At 27.5% G+C, this 22,639-nt stretch overlaps 2 protein-coding genes and 1 long non-coding RNA gene across 7 annotated transcripts; 2 read left to right on the top strand and 1 right to left on the bottom strand.

The window, feature by feature from the left end:
• The first annotated feature begins 625 nt into the window (after window positions 1-625).
• On the top strand, window positions 626-1,834 carry LOC132950669 (uncharacterized). Its single transcript, XM_061022196.1, has 4 exons — window positions 626-725; window positions 796-1,363; window positions 1,465-1,648; window positions 1,814-1,834. The coding sequence occupies exons 1-4, from the start codon at window positions 626-628 to the stop codon at window positions 1,832-1,834; spliced, it is 873 nt and encodes a 290-aa protein (XP_060878179.1).
• Window positions 1,835-4,076: 2,242 nt separating this feature from the next.
• LOC132934196 (baculoviral IAP repeat-containing protein 7-B-like) lies at window positions 4,077-11,613 on the bottom strand. Its single transcript, XM_061000475.1, has 6 exons — window positions 11,091-11,613; window positions 9,892-10,207; window positions 9,522-9,722; window positions 9,268-9,455; window positions 9,146-9,204; window positions 4,077-6,392 (listed from the first exon to the last, which is right to left on the bottom strand). The coding sequence occupies exons 1-6, from the start codon at window positions 11,385-11,387 to the stop codon at window positions 5,927-5,929; spliced, it is 1,527 nt and encodes a 508-aa protein (XP_060856458.1). The 5' UTR covers window positions 11,388-11,613; the 3' UTR covers window positions 4,077-5,926.
• Window positions 11,614-11,785: 172 nt separating this feature from the next.
• On the top strand, window positions 11,786-19,634 carry LOC132934197 (uncharacterized). 5 transcript variants are annotated; one of them, XR_009662994.1, is made up of 7 exons: window positions 11,786-11,936; window positions 12,177-12,285; window positions 12,777-12,875; window positions 13,588-13,758; window positions 13,868-13,991; window positions 14,068-14,329; window positions 14,417-19,634. It is a non-coding gene; the product is annotated as an uncharacterized LOC132934197 (long non-coding RNA). The 5 variants fall into 5 exon arrangements; XR_009662991.1 differs by having other exon boundaries at window positions 11,787-11,936; window positions 13,905-13,991; XR_009662990.1 differs by having other exon boundaries at window positions 11,787-11,936; window positions 13,839-13,991.
• Window positions 19,635-22,639: the final 3,005 nt, after the last annotated feature.

Below are 22,639 nucleotides of genomic sequence, written 5' to 3'. Positions count from 1 at the left end.
TCGCTATTCGCTACATCCTTCAAGTTCATAATAATAACTATATTATTATATTATTATTATAATTATAATGCCAGTATCCTGTGTTGCCTTCGGATGTTCAAACAGATTTGAACCAGGGAAATCAATACATTTTTTTCGGTGATAGTATTCATGCTAATTTATATAGTTTGGTTTATTATTTATAAGCACCTAATTATGAATATATTTTTTTATAGATTTCCTATTAAAAATGAAGATTTAACTCAGCTGTGGGTAAATGCTATTAGAAGGAAAAATTTCAATCCAACTCAGTGGAGTCGTATTTGTAGTGTGCATTTCACTGAGAATGATTTTATGATTAGGCCAGATGCAGACCGACCATTATTGAAAATCAATGCTGTACCTTCCGTGTTTCCTTCATTTCCAACATATTATCAAAATAAAAATAAAAAACCAAGAAAGCCACCTACTCTTAGAACTATAACTAATGAACTACCCCTATTCCAGTAGGTAGCTATTTTATAAATTAGGTGCCGAAACCGTTAAATTTATCAGAACTATTGACAGGATATTCGATTTCCTGAACACCCGTAATCCATATGGTAATGGATACAAAAAACCACTCTATAAAAGTGATATTGAAAATATGAAAAAAACTATTATACCGTTAGTTGATTATTTATTAAGTTTAACCAATATAAATGGTACATTAATTTGTGATACTCCTCGGAGAACTTTTATAATTGGTAAGTTACAACAGACGATTATAAGTATAGTTTTTACATGCCCATATTTAATAGTTCAAAAATATTTTAGGTTTTGCTGTAGCTGTAAAATCAGTATTTTCTATTGCTGAAGAACTTCTAAATAATTTTGATTACAAGTATTTTTTAACATACAAACTTTCCCAAGACCATATAGAAATACTGTTTTCAAAAATTCGACAAAGGTTTGGTCATAACAATAATCCTAATGTATTAGAATTCAGAACAGCAATGAAACAAATATTATTGAAAAACTCTGTCACTTCTTCATATGCAGCCAACTGCATGGCTTTTGATAAATCCAGCAATGAAAGTGTTTTTGAAATACGTTGGGCAAAAAGAAATTCTGCGGACATTTGTCATTTACATGATGAAAGTATCTTAGAGGAAACGGAAAAAGAAGAAGAAATACCAGATATATTCATGAATGAAGCTGATGGCCTTAGGATGGTAAAAGAAAATATTTTATACTATATCTGTGGTTTCATTGTGAGAAGAATTTCAAAAAAAATAGATTGTTTACCTTGTTGTGAGAACTTACTGGAAAAATTTAATGAACATAATTATGCTATTTTAAATGAAAATTCTAAATTGGTTGCTATTAAAATAGAGGTGGGCTGGTAAAAAGTTCATCTTTTGTTGTAAAAGTTGTAAAATTTGTTGAAAAAACACTTATAGATTTAACATTTAATTTTAAATCAATTAAAATGTTGAATTCTAGTTTAACGTCAAAGATAATTATTTTTGCAAAAAATTATGTTTATAACTCTAATATTTTAGTTGATGTAAAATGTCCTAATGATGGATTCTTAGAGAACCATAAATTAGAATTAGTTACTATTATTTGTAAAGAATATTTAAAAATTAGATTGCACCATGTTGCAAAATCTAAAACATCTGATATTGTGAGTAAACGGCGTTTATTAACAAAACTAGTATTATTTAACCATCAATAAAAAGATTTACCTATAGCATGTATACTTTTAAAATAAAATTATATGAATTTAATTACTACCTATACTATTTTGTTTGTTTTTTGCGTTGTACATAATATTTATTAATTATTATAGAGATCTGAGGCTAGTAAATAGTGTTTTGCCAACTGAAAACATGGCGGCCGTCTTATCAGTGTGCCTCACTTTTCGTAATATAGAAACCACCCAGTTCGGTATCTAGTATAATATAGACATCTGTGTCTATGATTAATGATCATAATATCACAGAATTATAATATTATTCTGTGGTCATATTAATTATTAGAATAATATTTATATTATAGGTAGTCGCTGTCCACTGTCCAGGTTTAATATCTTTTTTCTATTCTGTACTCTGTGCGAGAGAAAACCGTTTTATTTAGGTACTATTGTTTTTTGTTTAAAATGTCAGAAAAGAGAAAGACTCTCGAGTAAATAGTAAATGCCAAGTGCTTATTAATATTTTAATTTTACAATAAACAAGTTAGAAACAATTTATAATTAATAATTATTATGTACTCTAGTCTCTAATAATTTGGTAGTTACATCATCATCATCTACTAGTTCTACTCAAACGTCCATGTCAGGTAATTTGACTTAATTTTAAACTATATTATATTTTATAATATACATAATTTTTTTTATAATACCATGTGATTTATAATTTCAGAAATAATTAGTTTAGCACCGTCTTGTTCTGTATCTAATACTCCAAATGTTTTTGATCAAGTCAATCAAATGCGTTCATCTAAATCAGGTAAGTATTTCTAATTGTTTTTCTTGTTCACATTTATGTGATGTCATTGTCAACGTGTGTTTATGTTAATGGTTGTATTTCATGTAACTTAAAATTGTAATGAAAGTTTCAAAATAACTAATAAATTAATAAAATAAAATTTTTTGTTGATAATCATAGTATTTTGTGATTTTATAGTAGAACCTAGGTACCTAGTAGATGGGTATATTAATTATATATTATAGCAGTGAAAACAATTTTGTATAATGTATGTGTTTTTATAATATGTATTTTGTATATTTTTGTGCTTTATGCTAATATTTACTTATAAATGTTGGTGAATTTGAAGCCTTATAAAATGTTTATTACATGTTACTAATGTATTGCTTAAGAGGACGTCGCACCCACTTATGTTGTCTCCATCTTACATGTGTACGACATAGCAAATTTTACGCTCAGCAGATCACGTTTAGCCCCGTTAATTTTAAAACTAAAACTTTGTACGTCTCAGCCTTTTGTACTTTCATGTTTTATGTACGATTATTGATTAATTTAATCTTATTATATGTGTTTATAATTTATTCCATGTAATTTGTATAGCTATTTGTTTAAATGTGATGTGTATTTATGTTAAATAAATTATATAACTAATTATTTGTGCCTTCATTTCAATCATTTGTGTGTTATGATCCATGATATACTTGTTTATAATTTAATTTTTGAATTACATAATAACATTCAATCTCAATTGATTCCAGAATCTGAAAAAAGTCTACTTGATACACATGATCCTGCAAATCATGCATTTAAGTCTGCATATAGCTTATTACTTAGTGATTTTGGACCCTATCAACCCGACGATTGTGATTTTCCAAAAATTAATGGTAGACAATTTAGGAAACAATGGTAGAACACTCACAGTTGGTTAGAATATAGTCCAACTAAAAATTTGGCTTATTGTTTTTACTGTAGAGCATTCCCATCTTAAAATAAGAAAGTTGCTTTTGTTTAAATGGTTTCAAAGCTTGGCATAAAGCAATAAAATCATTTATTCCACAAGAGATGCTGATAGTAGTGAAAAAGAAAACAATTTAAATAATTCTTTTTCAGAAATTAATATTTTTTTAATGGTATTGTATTTATTTAAATAGAAAAATTTAGCACCTACTGATGTTATATTTAAAATGTAATTTATTTTTCAAAAAACAATTATGAAAATTGAATGTATATAATAAAGAGTGTTATGGTGTAATGAATTAGTAATTAAAATGAACATACAATTTTTGTAATTTGTAACATTTAATTTTTCTTGGTTAGCTGCCATCGTAGTACTAGCAACTATCACTGCAATGTCATAAGTATCATCAGTAAAACTGAGCATCATAGGATGCATATATTTTGAAATACCTACCTATGTGGTATACGCATCTATACTCTAATCAATGAGAGAACGCACAGATTCTGCGTATCCCCCCGCGTCACACTGCTATTGAAACCTGTTCTTCTATGGCAGGATGTTGCGTGGGGGAACCAGTTTTAGTTGGTGCGCCGTGCGTTCTCTCGTTGAACAGAGTGTAGCAGTAATATTACAAATGCAGTAAGCGGTACTGATAGAATAATAATAATTTAATAATTAGTTTTTTTATATTATCATTCATGATACAAATTATTTTGTTTTGTTAAATACATGTATGTAAGAAGTATTAATTTTAAAATATATATACATCATTTAATTTTTCTTAATTCAGTTTTTTGAATACAAAATATACAGTGCATTACAATATACATGATTTTATTTTAAGAAATTAGGTAAGATAAGATAGATTTGGAGATAAATCCAGAGTTCCATCAAAATAATGATGGTCCAAAAGTAGTTACATTTAAATCATGCTTACGCGGTAAACCAGCCTTGATTCGTGGTAGAACCATGGTAGAACACATTATGTGATAGAGCGCATACTGCATCAGAGCCAAACTTAATTAATTTATTATGTAAAATACAAACAACTATTTGAAATTATAAAATATATTTATTACGATACTAATATAAAATTCCCGGTATTGGTAATTATAAATAGACTACAGAATTAACACAAAAATATTAAATACTATAAAACCGTGATGTTGTTTTTAAGCTTGTGTTCAATGCTGGATTAAACCAAAAGTAAAAAAAATTGTGATAAAAGTTTTTACTTTACATTTTTTATTTTAAATTTGTATTAATTCATAATTATTTTATTTTTTCAGTTGGCCAATTTTTGCATGGCTTCATCACAACATAGATGCCAACATATAAAAATTGACAAATTGAAAAAACATTTTTACTTGATCAATTTTTGCATCATGACTATATTATATTATATAGTTTTAAAATACTCGTTCTTCCTCCAACTATTGAAGTTGACTTGTAAAAAAAATTAATTATCTATTGTACCTAATTATATATATTTTTTTAAATTAAATTACAAAATTTGTATATCAATATTTCATGAGTAATTTTAACATTTTTGACATTATTTTCTTTATGGATTTTTAGACAGTTTTTTTTGTTAATTTTAAAAACACATCTAAGTCATCAAGTTCCGGGTTCTACTCAAAAATAATAAATTCGTTTTCCAATTTATTAATCCAGGGATGGTATAATATATAATTTAATTAAAGCTTATTTTATAAACTTAGCATTAAACACTTTAAACGGCTGGCAATTAAGAAATATTCATTTCAAGAATATTTCTTGTCTGGTATCAAATTAATGTTTTTTATAAAATGTATCATAAGGAATAAAAAATAAATAATATTGGCAATACAATAATATTACAGTCTTAAATTATACTTACATATAAAAAAGGTATTAATATAAAATGTCAATATTAATTAATGAACTTAATTATTAATACTTAATAGAACTGTTGTTCTGACATATAAAATTGTTTCACTAAGATTAATACAAATTTGCATTTAATATGATAATTTAATTTACAATTAAAGTAAAGTACAAGAAAACGATTAAATAACTTTACTAATACAATTGTATACATTTTTGGTTATAACACTTGAATAGAAAGTTAACTTGATATTAAATGTACTAATATATTTTTACTTTTCAATAATGAACTGGATGGTACCCAAGGTATTTATATTTTCTTATTGATTTTAAATCAAGTTTTTTATTTTTAATATATTGTCAATACATTTATAGTTTATACAGTAGTAAAAATGGCAGGTTTTAAACAGTTATAATTTGATTTATCCTAAACAAAAATTAATGCAATATTTAAGAAAAAAAAATCAGTCAAGTACGATAATATTGTTCCATTCACTTAATTCTAACTTGATTCTTACAATTATAAATTCTTATTAAATAATTAACAAACTAATATTAAACTGAAGGAAAAAAAATCATTATTTATGTTTGTATATTTAAATGTTTTGATATCTTAAATAGGTTTAGATCGTTTCATCTTATATAAATGCTATAAGAACACTTGCATATATGCATATACTGGCTCAAAACATACCAGACATTGGTTTACTTTTGGTGCGCATTTATAACAAGTAGATATGTGTCTACATGGTAAAAATACAGCTTGCATTTCTTCTTTGCAACAAACCTTACAAAGAACTGGATCAATTAGTTCATTCGAATGGTTGGTGAATGGAGAATGACTGAATTCTTTTAGATTAGTAACATAAAGGCCAACTCTCATAGTCATAGTAAATGGCTGTCTACATACAGCACACAGATCAAGTGTCACTGCACATTGGATACAAGCAATAACATGACCACAAGGCATGAAAAGCACTTCCAATTTTTCTTTAAAGCAAATTTTACATAACACAGAATCAGGTGCAGATGGATCTTGTGGAGTTACACGTATAATTGTCACAGGTTCCACAAAGTCCATGAACGTATTACTTTCGGTTAATGTTTCCAAATTCCTAAAAAAAAAAATAGTAATAATAAATAATATAATATAAGGATAAATGTTTTAGTTGAATAAATACAGTTATTAACATGATATAGAATTAAAATTTATATATATTATGAATACCATTTCACTAAATAGTTTTTAATTTAATTAAAATGAAAAAAATAACTTGACATTTTATTGATTATTTTTAATCAGAAATATTTTAATTGAAATCCGAGTATTTTAGGTGTATGTCCTTTTGTAAGGTTTATAAATACATCAATAAATAAATATATTGCTTTCCACCAAATTAAAATTTTGCATTGTCTATTTTAAACAGCTGTTTTTGAAACCAAAATGATTAAACATTATGGACTCTATGTTTAAGATGTAAGTCACTTCTTTGTTAAATATAAAACCAATTAAATTATTAATTAAACTTAAATAAAAATTACTTTAAAATACCAAATAAACTGACCAATAAATTAATAATGTCACATAATAATTCTACAAACATATAAAATAAATATAATCTTGAAAAATTATAAATTTTGATTTGTACAAGTGGCTCGACACTTTTCAAAATCTAAATATTTTACAAAAATATTGAAGTTTTTATCCATAACATGATGGTCTAGCGCACAGATGTGGTAAGTGACATCTTTTGGGGAAATGAGTACTCTATAAAATGTTCCATTTAATTTTTCATATAATGTACAAATTTTGTATGTGTATGTTTAATATTTTATCCAATAGATGGCATTGTTGTTTGGAATAAGTGCTGTGGTTTAAAAACGTACCGTGACAAATGCAGTATGCTCACTTACAACAAAAGTATTTTAACAGTGAAATAATATTGGTAGCACAAATGTTGCAAGTGCTCACTTACCACATTTCTATTAACATAATATAACAACTTGGTTTCTGTTATCAATAATCAATTATAGTTAATTATAAATAATAAATACAAAATATTATTATATTAATTATATTTAATACAATTCACTAATAATATTATGATAACCCATTGTAGATAATAATTACCATATTAATAATATTAATTATAATACAGTAAAACCTGTGTAATATGGAACCTGAATAACCTGGAAACCTGACTTTTATAGAAAAATGTTACGGTCCCGGGAAACCTAATCAGTTATACTACAAGCTAAATGTATATAATTTTACAATTTTTGATGGACATAAGGATGGTTATTGTTTTGTTTGGGATAAGTGTAATTGAAAGAAAGGAAGTTTAGAAATAGCAACATACCTTTTAAAATATATAACTCAACTGCCTGAAACTATTACCTATGTCTCAAAATTTTTAGACACGTGGTGGGCAAAATCGTAATAAAAATATTATGACCGCTATATTATATGCAGTAAACACTATTGAAAACATTAAGATAATTGATTTAAAGTTTATGGAATCTGGACACTCATATCTTGAAGCACACAACCATAGAAAGAGCTAGAAAGCACAAAAAAAATTATAATACCAGAGAATGGGCTTTATTACTTTGTTAGCAAGAAAACATCCAATTTATATAAAGTGATAACTTTAAATCATGATGATTATATAATGATTATAACTTAAAATATTTCCATCTGATTGTAAAAGTTTCTACGATGAACTACCAACAGCCAAAACATTGCATCGTCCAATAGAATCAGATGATGAATAAACTTTTTGTAAAATTATTGCAGATGTTTTTGTAAATTCTTCATTTGATAAATTTTCATTCTGTCTTTATTTATGCATATTTTTTTAATACTCTGGTTACTGAGAAGGTCCTCAGTAGTATTATTATAGGTCTATATTTTAAAACAGATATTATTTACCTCAAATTTATTTTTATTATTTTCCATTTTATCATTGGCTCGGTAGTTTGAAAAGTTTAACTTGAAAACAAAATGAAATCTATTAAAAATGCATGTTAGCAATTGAAATTAAATTAATAATATATATATATTATTTTACATTTTTGATAAAATAATGAATGTATTAGTATTAAATTTTTTTTAATGTGTGTACATATTGTACAGTAAAACATTTTTATATAGTTAATTTTTATGGAGTTTTCTTGTAACAAATTGGACTCACATTGTACTTTAGGGTTTAGAAAGGAAGGGGGACAATATTTGAAATGCATAATACTTTTCAAAATAATCAGGAAAAACAAAAAAAAATACTAAAGCAGTTTCTGACTAAATTGATTTTGTTATTTTTCTACTTTTTGTTGTTTTTATTCGGTTAACAAATGATTGAAACATTTTTGTTGGAAAGTAAAAAAGATTAAAAATTTCAAACAAGGCTGAACAAGTAATTACGTAATTATAAAATTTTTATATTAGCTTTAGAACGGAATTTAACAAAAATGTTTAAACAATTTTGTAGTAAGGCCCGATTTCACCAACACAGTTAATCACGGTTAACGCTTAATCGGCTGATAACAGATATTTAACCAGCCAAATTCGGCCGATTAAAACTCCGGTTAACTTTAACTGTGATTAACTGTGTTGGTGAAATCGGCCCTACAACATACATTTTCAATTATATTACCTTAGATTTGAAAATGTAATACAAAATTTCTCCAAAGTTTTTTATTAACTCATTACACGCTTATTTAATATCTATAATAACTCAAAATAACAGTGGATAAAGCATTCATCTTAGTACTTTTCATAGATAACTTTATAGGTAACTTAGTATCCTATTAATTCTTTTAATAATTTATCAGGTTACTGCTCAAAACCATAAAGTATATATAAACAAACCTCATTGTATTGCTGTCAACTGCAATATGTCTGTGAATGGTAAATAACTTATTCAATTCCTGTAAAAATAATACAATGCATATTATCAATTACATCTTAAAAATGAATTAAAAAATACCAACCTCTAGGTTGATTCGTAAACTATAGTTTACTTCACCACCAACCTCTTCCACAAAACGTTTGCCTTTACTTAAAAGAACATAACTACAAAGTGGTGACCACCGTGCATGTTCAACCCAAGGATCATCATCAACTTCCCAATCCATCAGACCTTGGTTACAGCAGAAACATAACATTCTATCGTTTTCACCTTAAGTTGCAAACATTGTTGACAATACATTCTGATCATACAAATTATAAATATTATAAAAGTTACCTATATAAAATAGCCCAGCTTTACAAAAAGTTTTAACATCATGGGTTAGTTTTTTTGTGAATGTTTCGAATGTTTTCTTACGAGATTCCAAAGAGGTTAATGCTTTATAATTTGAGTGAACTTTCATATTTGCATCTGTCACAATACCAACGGAACGTAAGAAATTTTGAATATAAGTCGTCAAAACATCAGATTTGTGATCTGTAAAAACAAATTATCATTAGTATATTATATTTTAATACATATACATAGATATAATTGATTATACAAAATACCAAAAAAAGTTATTACAATTTTAAACATATTTATTTAGTATAATGTATTTAAAAAAAATGTTTTTGTATGAAATGTATTTATATTAATTGTTTACCTAGTTTTTCCTTGAAATATGGACACTCTGGAGATGCCAATTTATGTTCAATATATGGATCGTCATCCTTTCCCCAGCATTCAAATCCGTTTGGGCAGTATAAACATCTCACTTTATCTTGTACGCCTGTATAATAAAACCCAGCCCTAGCCAATTTATCAGGTGTAATACATTCTGATGGCCATTTTTTAAATGACTTCAGACGATTTTCATACATTTTCATATCACAGATAGGAATAGTAGACTCTAGTGATTTTGTGATGCTTTTTGAACTTAGAGAAGGCAAAGCAGGCTTATGACTTGGAGAAGGCATAATCTATAAAGAAAAAAAAATGTAAAAAAGTACAAAACATATATTTAATCCATAATACATGAACATAAATTAGGCTATACTAACACACATTTGTTGTATAGTATAGTATAGTATAGTATACAACCTAAATTTTGGGTATTCACTTAATATTAAAATTAACTTATATTTACCCATAATTGTAGGAATGTGCCTATTTTAAGGAACCTACACCTAACCGATACATACACATTCTGCAAAGGATATTCATAGAATAACATAGAAAAACACTCACATGGTACCTAAGAATTATTTCTGTTTTTTGGATTTGAAGTAAAATATTATCTTCATTTAATGATTAGGTACATATGAATATTGCAATATTTTTAAACTAACAATGATATTGTTTGATTAATCAAATAGTATAAATATGTAGGTTTATCGAATTATAAGTTTTGAATTGAAAAAAAAATGGTATCTTTATAATATGCCAACCCTAGGCTGACTATCAATAAATCTTGTAGAAGCTGTAACATAATATGTCATGGATGCAAAATAAAAGTACACGATACTTACAAACAAGTCAAATGCCACACACTACAGCACCTAGCCATTTGTATTTATGTTTAATGCCATAACCAGTCACCAATTACCGACAACTAATTTTAAAAATAGTAAGACTAGCTGTCTTCTCTAGACAAATATTCAATGACAATACTGTTTCAATAAGATTGATACGCCATCAAAGCAGTACTATTAGAAGCAATGTGGATGAGGTCCTCAAAGTTATAATTGAACTAAACGAGGAAAATGGTTGGGTATCGAGGATGACGACGACGACCAACAAAACGCAAACCGTGAATAGTTATATAAAATAAAAATAGTTTACTGACTACAATTTTCTACTTACACCAGTTGTTCCGGCGGTGTTGTCGTTGGCGATATCGTTGTCGTTGGCGACATCGTTGTCATTGCCGACATCGTTGTCGTTGGCGACATCGTTGTCGTTGCCGACATCGTTGTCGTTGCCGACATCGTTGTCGTTATCGTTGCCGACATCGTTGTCATTGGAGACATCGTTGTCGTTGGCGATATCATTGTCATTGCCGTTGTCGACATTATAGTCGTTGTCACTGCCGTTGCCAACATTGTTGTCATTCTGTGCGGGCGGGTCATTCGGTGGAACACGTTCAGAACTGTTGTCCATGGTGGCAAAGAATGACGAGTGACGGGACAACAACGATCGAGTAAAAATGTAAATTCAGGCGGCGGCGAGGGCATGAAAGATGACGAGTAACGATTCTGTACTCTGTAGTCCGGTAGCGTCGTTGAAAATGGCGTCCGGCGGTAGCACGCTGACGCGCTGATTTCTGATGCTTGATTGCGTGCGGGTGGTTAGATACAGCACACCGGAACGCGGCGCAGCAGCTCCGCAAGCCAACAGGAGATTGTGTTGCGATGAGGCGGTGCCAAACATTTTGTCGTGTTAAGTGATAACACGATTACACGACATATCACCTATAAAAAAATATAACCCATGAGTCAATTAGACAGCGCTTAGAGAGAGAGATCAGCTGTACGATATAGAGTAAAAGAGAAAAGAGAACGTGGGGGAAGTATAGTATTAGTTTCATACTTCAATGATTACTCCCTTTATGTTCTTTCTCTCTTCGTTATTCCTTCTTTCTTTCTCTTATATGATTTCCATGCATTAATGGCAGGGCGGAGTGGAATGCGCTGTCCATTAGTTTATAGGGTAAGTTTTTATACATTTTTTTATCATGCTATCATGTTAATTTTTATGGAAAACCAAAGTAAATTCAAATTAGGCATTTATTTATTTTTATATATAGGTATATGACCGTCATCCATTATTACATACAATTATTTGATGTATACAAACGCATGATACTAAAGTTTACGACCAAATTTTAATTTCAATAATTTAACTTCCAGTACCTATTGTTTTAAATACAGCAATATATTTTTATTACAGTTGTGAGTATACATCCATACCTACCGTCAGCATCAGATAGCATCGATGATTACTGATCAGACAGAAACGAAATCAACCACTGTTCGGATAATGCCACCTACAACACAAGGTAATAACAATGGTGTTCTGTGTATGTTATGTTTATGATATTATATTCATTTTTGTCCTGTTAATCAATACTCATATACAGGGCTGGAAGTAAGTCACTTTTAGTAAAAAAAAAAAAATGTTTTAAATTTAAATATGTGCTATTAAAATTTGTGTTTATTTTAATCACTATTTTCTGTATTTTTTCTAAAGCAAAGTATGTAAAAATAAATTAAATTATAAGTAGAGATTCAAAGATAATGGTTTAATAGCAGTGAGTTATGAAACAAATTTATGTAGGTCACTTTTTTGATTAAATTCAGTCACTTAGTCACTTTTTCAAATACCTAACTTTAACCACTGCCAGCCCAGCATATAGTAATTTAAAATTAACATTTTTTTCATAAAGTAACATGTCCGTCATCCATTATTCCATACATTTATTTTATATATTGTAGACACATAGCTTCTATCTAGCATTTTTTTAAATATAGTAATATATTTTTATTACAGTTGGTATACATCCACTCCCGCTGTCAGCAACAGAAAGCATCGATGATCAGGCAGAAATGAAATCAACCGCCGTTGAGATACCGCCACCTACAACACAAGGTAATAACAATGGTGTTTTGTATAATATGTTATGTTTATGGTATGATGTTCATTTTTGTCCCATTAATCAATAATCATATACAAAACTGTATGTAAGTCACTTTTAGTTAAAAATTGTTTTTTAATTTAAATAGTTAATATGATTTAATTATGGGCCATTAAAATGTGTTTATTTTAATCACTATTTTCTGTAGGTTTTGTAAAACTAGGTAAACCAGAATAAATTAAATTATATGTAGAGATTCAAAGATAATTGTTTAATGACAGTGATGAGGATAATGATGATGCAAATAAATTATACATTTGTAAATTCTGTCAAAAAGAATTTAAATATAAATCATGGTACAAAAACCATGTAGTGATACATGACACAATTGGTAAACTGCTTTGTTATTATTGTCCTAGGTATTTCAAGAGATGTGACAATTAAGAAAGATATTTCTATACACATTTTGGTGGGAAAAGTTATGATTGCGAAGATTGTTTTAAATCATTTACATTTAAATTTAAGCTGAAATATCACATCGACTCTCAAAACAATGATAATTCACAGGGAGGGTAGCTGAGGGTACTTGAGACGTTTTGGAAATGTGTAATGCAACTAATTATTTAATAAAATATATATATTTCTATCAAAAATAATATGTACATGCCAGAAAAACAGAGTTAGTACAGTTGTACACTATAATAACGTACATCAATTTATTTAAAGATCAAATTCATGGATTCTTTGTCAGTCAGACCAAAATCATACTAAACGTTTTACCATACATTAAATGCAACTCTATATACCTCAGTAGACAAAGAATTTAAGGCATTTGTAAATAAAATTGGATTCATGGTGGCTGATGCAATACATCAATATAAATCATGAACAAACACGGTAAATTTTAAAAACAATATTCATCACATTACTAAAATAATTTAAATAAATAATGTAAAATATAAATTTATTAAAAACAGATTATTCCCAAATTTAAAAATCATTATAGACCATCAGTCAGTCATATTCTAATTTTTATGCCACAGGCAGTTGTTATGGATTTCAATAAAATGTTGACATTGGCGTGCATTTATATTTACTATGAAAATTCATTGGGGTCACGAGATGACACAGTATGTAATAATGTTTAGAAATATACTACATAATTATTTAAAATGTATTAATGACCTTCAATTTTTTTTTTCTCAGCTATCCAATATATTGATTATATCAAAGTAGTTATTGCTATAATACGCTACAACTATATCAACAATAAACATACAAAGGCCACACTACAACATTTGGTGAATGAAAATTGTTTAGAAGAGAAAAAAACAACAACTATACAATTTATACTTCCGATCAATCAAAAACAATACAAACATTACTACAATAGATAAACATCCAAATAGTCAACAAAATTTTAAATATTACTTATAAAACATGTATGAAGACACCAATATTTTACAAAGTAACTTGATTTTTTTTGTTTTAAGACACCAATGCGGTTCATAAATTCAAATAATTTCTATAATTGTGTATTTGTATTCTGTTTAAGCCGCCAACAACCATCTGGAATAAACAAAAACCAAAAATTCAATCAGATTATATTACATTGTATATTTAAATTTAATGACTTTACATTAAAAATGTACTACATTTTTCATTTATTATATCATCAATTATCATCACGCCTAACATGAGAATAATTGAAACTATTAAGAACATTTTTAACAATTTATTAAATTAAAAAGTTAAAACAAAATTACTAAGTATTATATAGTATCAAAATTGCAGGTTAAAGATTATTTATGTTACCGATTAAATATTAACCCGGATAACTGTTGTTATTTCCGACAAAAAAACCACATTTTGAAGCAAGATTTTGGACAAATGCACCCCATTGGCACACAGATTTTTCCTATCTTTACTTAGCTTGATAAAATATATACCTAGCCGCAAAGTAGGACTTAATTGGTTTGAAATACTTGTTTAAACTTTTCATCAGAGTGCATACTTAACATCGTTAAGCGTGCTAAGAACACATAGACTAAAAAGCACTTTATGAATTTCTTCACTAACCGATGATAATAATATCACTTTTTTAAATATTGTTTTTGATTGAATTTACTAAAAAAAAATTGTAGTATCTATACCTGTTTCAAAAGTTCCTGGTGATCCAATAGCTTGACCGAAGTTCATTATTGAATCAGTCTTAGGAGTTGTCATTTTGTATTGGTATAAATACACTTAACACTTGAAACTTCTAAAGCAATAGTGATTATGATTAAACTGTTATTGTCTTCGTCGCCAATTTGGTGTGTATTATTTATATAAATAATATCAAACATATTAATTATAGTCCTTTATTGTCAAATGTATAAATCGTTATGACATACATTCAAATTGTTTACTCGCTAATGACCTATCAAAAATATCTACCAATCATATATTTATCATATAAATATATGATACTTATGATTATTATTAATATAAACCCTACGTCTTGTATACAATATAAATGCTGAATATGCAACAGTTTGGTAAAATATATTATTTCTATGAGTGGTTTTGGTTTTCCACTAGGAGAGAACGATTTAAAACTTATCATCTTATCGTAAAAGATAATCTTACAAAAATTGGAAAAAGTGTGAACAATTTCAAAAACAATTGTCCTGGGTCTGATTGGGCTAAACAGTTTTTAATACGTCATCCAGAACTGTCTGTACGATTTGTAGCAAACATTAAAAGTTGTTTACATTTATTTTAAATTTGTTATAAAATTATATATACAAGTAGTATTAATATTAAAGTGTTAATTTTTGTTTTTTTAATAAGTTAATTGTTTATTTTGATTTGTATTAATAACTAGTTTAAAAGTTGTAGATTTTTATTTTTAATTTTATATAAAATTTTTATTTTTTATGCAATAGAAGAAGTAGGTAGGTACTCATCATTTAAATACAAGCAATTTGAGAATGTTTGTTTCTTAAATAAGCAGTGACTGATAACATTGCACCAGAGGGCAGAGACAATATTTCATTCAAAACAAGTACCTAATTTGTAGTAGTGGTGCAAAGAAAACTCCTGGGTAACCAAAACAAAAAAATTAAACAATTTTTTAATAATCTAAAATAAAGTAATTTGGCTATGGATATATGTTTCTTCAGTACCCTAAAGTAACCAATAAAAGTTTCAAAGTTCTAACTCATACTTTTTTTATAATCAGAAATAAACAAATAATATTCAAAATGTAGTGCAAGGGTTAGTGCTATTGCTCTGTTTTATATGATTCGCTATAATATATATATATATACATTCTTACTATAATATTATAATATGTGCCAATGAATGAAATTATGTCGAATTAGTATTTTTGTTGTTCGCCCATTGTCCTATTTATTTAGCTAAAATACTAAACTGTTAAAAATTACGTTCTATACCTACACAATTATATTAAAATATATCGTGAAGAAATTAATATTTTTTCTTTATTTTTTTTACAAACGACAAAACTTCGTTAATATTGTTAAACTATATTAAGAAATTTAGTTATAATTAAAAATATTAAATTTATTAAGAATAAAAACCCACCTCAAATAAATTTTTTTGATTTCTATTCAAATATTATTATAATTCATAACGATTAACAAAGTAATTACTTGCTTGTTAGTGCGTTAAAATATTCTCAATTTTTAATTCCTTTGACATTTAACAGAGTTTTTCTATATTTTGTATTAATCAATATTAAATTAAATAATTTTATTTTTAAATGGATGGATGGATGTTGATAAAAAATAATGTGATCATCAAAACTGCCCCCCAATCATCTTCATATCATATACCACAAACTTTTTTTACTAGGACAAGCAATTGCTGTATTATATATTGTACCTATTTTAATTAGTTTAATTTACTATATTTTGAAATTTCATAGTAAAAATTATTTCCATATATTTCCTTCTTCTATTTAACAAACAAAAATATTTTTTACGCTAGTATGTTTAAGTATTTGATACGACTAAGATTACTTTTAAATATGTTTAATATTTTTACCAAAACTATTTATAATTTTATTTTTTAAACATGTTATTATACAGTTTCAAAAACATTGAAACACAGTTTTATATCTATAACCAGCTAAAGACGTATTCCCCGAAAAGAATTTTTTTTCGCGGAATTTTACTACAAAAAATAACCAATTGTAAACCCAATTTATACCTAATGGCTAATATATGTAAGTATGGCATCCAGTGGCCCAACACCATACAATTTTGACTTTTTTTGAGCTGTTTATGGACATTGCAGTTTTCAATTTTTTTTTGTTTCTTTTCATATAAATATCAATAATATTTTATTTGTTGGGTAAAAAAGCGTGAAAATTTAATGCAAGGCTCCTGATATATTTTTACAATAGCAGTTGAAAAATATTAAAAATACATAGGCACAATTTTTTTTTATAAGGATTTAAAGTTCTAATTTTGACAAAATTTAATAATTATTTTGTAGTTAAAAATTTATAAAATGTTTAAATTTTATAGCTAAGGATTGAAAAATTAAAACATTATTCCACGTAAATAGGTTATATAAATTACTTTATTCACAATAATATCATCAAATATATTAGTAATACCATAGGCTGACTGACCGCTTTCGTTTCAAATAGTTTTTCTTATACAATGATATTATATCATTGAATTCAAATTTAACATCATCCATTACAGTGACCCACTTGTAACCTACTGTACAGCAGAGCGACATCCACTTACCCACCTTTTTTTAGTATAATGTTTATATTTTATTTTGTATTTCTTTTAATGGATCAATAGTTGTATCATATGAACCCCCCCCCCCCCCCCCCCCAAATATATTAATACCTATCATAATTAATTATAGATTCTATTAGTGCTTGATACACTACTCTAATTGTCATAAGTTCTAAGATATCTGTTAAATTTTTAAATGCATACATAAGTTCTCTTAATTTCAATATTAAACATTTTATGTGGTCATTTTATTCAATATTATGACACATTTCTATACCAAAATATTTACAGTGTTTAAATATTTTTCCAAAGGTTTGACATGTACAAATTTTGATGTATACATAGATTTGTTTTATTTGGTTGATTCGAATTAACTATATAGTGTGGTAATGTGTAGGTTTTTTCTACGTTTAGAAATAAATTATTTTCACATAGCCATTTTTGTATTTTACTCATGTCGGATATTCAAGTAAGTATTTTGGTTTATATGTATATTAAAGGTGCGGTGCCGATCATTTATTAAGGAGCAACGTTTAGGCAATTCAATTCACATGTTGTATCGGCCTCGTGCGAAACGTGCATGTGTGTGAGTATGTAAATCTATATTAGTGTGAGTGAGCTACAATTACATGCACAGATAACGATACTTACGCACGCGCATGCACAAGTCAGTAGTTGACTTCGATGACTATTCACTGTTTTGATGAACAAAATGCTTCTACAGGAAAAACTCTCACGCCTCGTTGATATGTCGGATTTTGGTCATTTTTTTTTTATCTGAAAGATGAGAAGTTTTTGAAGGTCAGATAAAAATTTCGAATTTTTTTTCACTATAAATAGTAGTAGAAAAATACGTTTGAAAAAGAACAAATATTGTGCATTATTCAAATGCATATTTCAGCTTCTATAATTATAATTTTCAAAATTGGGCTTAGATCCGACCTACAAAATGTTCTCTACTTTCAAATAAAAAAAAATTAACGAAATCCGACTATTCTACAGGGCATGAGAGTTTCTCCTGTAAGACATGTTTTTATACCAAAAAACGCACCGGCTCCGACCCCTTAACACTGATGCATGATAAAGTAGCGGCCAGTTAGGTAAACTGTTGTCGTGAAACTCGGAAAAAGCGTAGCCTTAGCTCGTAATTCGAGTGAGAGACGTGTAATGGTAGCCACTCTTCGTAAATAAACTATTCTAAAAAGAGTGTCATCATCATAACCCTAACATATACCTATATTATAATATTGTATAATGTATATACAGCCACACGGCACACAGATGTTTATATTATATACGTTTTGATATACTAGTTCATGTTGTATTGGTAATCCACAAAATATTGTTTTTAATAATTTAGTAGTTAAACAAATTACTAACATGTAGCTGCAATTTGTTGTAATAAAAGTGTAAGATATGCATTTATATGCTAAATAAAATTTTAAATCTAGCTTTGTGAAAGCATGAAACGTAATTGTTTCGTACTCTGCTATTTTTGTGACTGTGTAAAACAAATATGCAAATGCTACAAGTCCTTTGCCCTAGTTATTCAACTAATAATTACATGGGCGAGCAAGGACTTGCAATAAGGAGCAAGTACTGGTAACAAAGAGCAATTACTTGCAACAGGGTGCGAGAACTTACAACAGCTAGAAAGTACTTGCAACACGATGCATTATGTACTTGCAACAGGGAGCAAGGACATTCAACCAGATACAAGAACTTGCAATGGCGAGTACCGGAGTACCTAAGGACTTGAAACAACGACGAAGCACTTACAATGACGTGCAAATGCTTGCAATGACGAGCTGCAAGGACTTGTAACACTGAGCAAGGATTTGCCACGCCGAGCGCAACAACTTGCAACCAACTTTCATGCATTTGCTCTTTTTTGCCAGTACTTGCTCGTTATTGCAAGTCCTTGCTCGCCCATGCAATGATTAGTTTATTCGCAAATAATAGGTGTTTTCTAAAAGTTCATGTTTTTATGATAATTTGTATTATGGTCGTCAAAAGGAAACAATACGTACAATTAAAAAATAATTGAATTTAATTAAAATTTCTTTTTTATTATACCTAGCTCTAATTTCGCCAATTTTGGGTTTAGAATACAAGTTGATGGATCAAAATTACTTGAAAAAAATCGATCAATCCAAAAATGATATTCAAAATAAGGGTTACAGTAAAAAAATTGTAATTCATAGGAATTTATGATCCATTATTCTAGTAGAATGTCCCACTAACAGAATTGAAAAATATTTACAGGGTAATGATTGATGATTCCCCTGTATCCATTAAACTAGGTACTTCATTAATAACCCACGAGCCGCTGAATAAAGTAGAATAAACTTGACTTTTTCGTTTAATTACCATATCTTTATTTGTTGTACAATATTAATTATAAAATTGGTAATAAACATAAAAAATCTTTGAAAGATTAATAACAGAATGCACATTTACATTACACATATTATACCATAGTAAATAAGCACTATAAACACAATGTAGGAACTTTGTTGTATAAAGACCGTAAGTGTCAATATTGCTGTGGTTTCATTATTTTGACAGTCCAAAATATTACGATAAAAACAAAATATAATAACAATTATACTATTTATTTAAAAATGTTTCACTAGATTCTTATACTGAAATTGTTTAACCATTTTGTTAAAAATACATTTCGTTAGTTCCAGGTCGTAGCAAGGATCGTGGGGGTACATTCCTTTGTGTTGTTTTGAACATATAATTTTATGTGTTTCTACTAGACTCAACATCCGTCCTTGTTTATTATACGCTCCTAAACTGTATTCATATATGACTTTCATATTTCTCATTGTGATTAATTGTATGTAAAAATGTTGATTATTTGATATGTCAAAACATGTCATATTTAGTAGATTATAGTTATTAATTTGTAATCTGTTCAAAATGTCCATATCTGTGGAACCGTTCCATAATACGATTATCGTTATTTTATTGTTATATGCTAGGTAACGTCTAATAAATTCGGCGTTTAAATTGTTTGTACTAGTGCTTAGGCTGTTATGCAATTGCTTCAACAATGCAACCTGTAATTCTAGTTTTAAATATAGATTAATCACTGAAATTGCTTTCCTTATTTCTTGGTTATTCAGTTGTCTAACATTCTGATTTACTGATAATAAAAGAGGTTTCCCCTCCAATTTAACAGTCTTAAAATGATACGAGCTATTTGAAATCGCACCAGATATTAATACTATACTGGTCCTGTAAATTGTTGTGAACTCGAAGTCCATTAAAATAAATTGATGAGTTCGTTCTCTGAAATTTAAAATAAAATTGTAAAATTAAAAACAAATAATTTTTTTTGATGATAAATGTCATTTGAATAAATTTAAGTTATTTTACATGTTAGAACCAAACTTTGAGATTCCCAAACCAATATAAAGCATGTTATTGAATCAACTAGAGGCCATTCAAAGGACAGACATTTATCATTATTAATAAATGTATCTAACCTACCATAAACTTAAGTTTAAATCAGCTGAAAAAATTTTCAAAAAAAAAAATGAAAAAAAAAAATTGTGAATATTTTAATTAAGTTTCAGGTGCAAACGTCACAGTGACTTTATTTTAAGCTATGAATTGTATTTTAGAGTATTATTAACAATTACGTTTGGATTATAAGAAAGAAAAAATTTACAGAATGTGGTTGAATACTTATTTTTTTAGATTCTGAGCGTAGTAATGTATTGTTTGTACAACGATGTGTGTTTTTTTTCTGTGCTTCATCAACATTAGGATAGTTAAAATGCGCCAATTTTCGACATCAGCATCTTTTCTAATAGAACAGTGAATTTAGTTTGTGTATTCAAAAGGCCAAATTGTTTACCCAAAAAAAAAATTTTGAAAAAATCAATTACATTTTTTTGTTGTTACTCAAAAATTAATAACCGTAAACATTTGAATCTTTAAATAACAATTCTACATAATATATGGTGTATCATTATCGAAATATTTTGATTTTTTTCAAACTATTTATAACCTTGAGAATTTTTCAAATTTTGTATTTTTTTAAAACTATTGTTGATAAAAACTTTTATACCCAGTAAAAAAGCTTGAAAATTCAATGAATATTCCTCATATGTTACTTTAATATCAGTTCAAAAATATTAAAGATGCATTTGCACGATTATTTTTGTATGCATTTAAAGTTCAAAATTGATTAAAATCTCGAAAATTTGCTAATTATTTTTCAGTTAAAAATTCATAGCTAACATTAGAAATGATAATAGAATATTCCCCACAAGTTGTATACCTTTATCAAAGAAAAAGTTCACCGGAGTCAATTGGCTATTTAAGTATTCTAGGATGACAAAACGTCTCCGCTCAGAATCGTTTTTCGTATACAATACCACCTTTTTTTCTTTAAGAATTTGGTGATTGGTGAACACCCAATAACAACAGGTTTACAATTCGGCATAATATAATAACAAAGAATAACTTTATTATTATAATTGTATTGAGTATCAAGTTCATTGAGTATTGATGACGAATCTTCAAATAACATAATATGAAAATAAGGCGTTGGTAAAGCGTGTGATCTACCGGGTCCACCGTGATCTACTATTAATAGTTAACGTATAATATGCCTTTTGTGACTAAATACACGGTGATAATGTACGAGAACGTACCAATCGAAGGTCCTTGGGTGTTTGGTATATTAAGAAAAATGTGTGGGACTAATGAAAATCTATTACCACGCCATTTAATTGAATGTTGGTATCGCTCAATAAATAAAATATAAAAAAAAGTTTATGTTTCATAAAATGTAATATTGTAACAATTATCATATTTTGAACATAATTTATATATTTTGATTAATACTAATTGTATCATTTGTTCTGTAGACACAAAAAAACTTTTATGTATTAAATATAGTTAATTTTTAATTGAATTACATTTTTATTAAATAATATTACATATTTATTTATAATTTTTATTTAACTAGTTATTTACTGTTTTCTCGGTAGATC

Source organism: Metopolophium dirhodum, chromosome 1 (genome assembly GCF_019925205.1).
Source record: "Metopolophium dirhodum isolate CAU chromosome 1, ASM1992520v1, whole genome shotgun sequence".
NCBI lineage: Eukaryota > Metazoa > Arthropoda > Insecta > Hemiptera > Aphididae > Metopolophium > Metopolophium dirhodum.
This window is presented reverse-complemented; position numbering and strand designations above follow the sequence as displayed.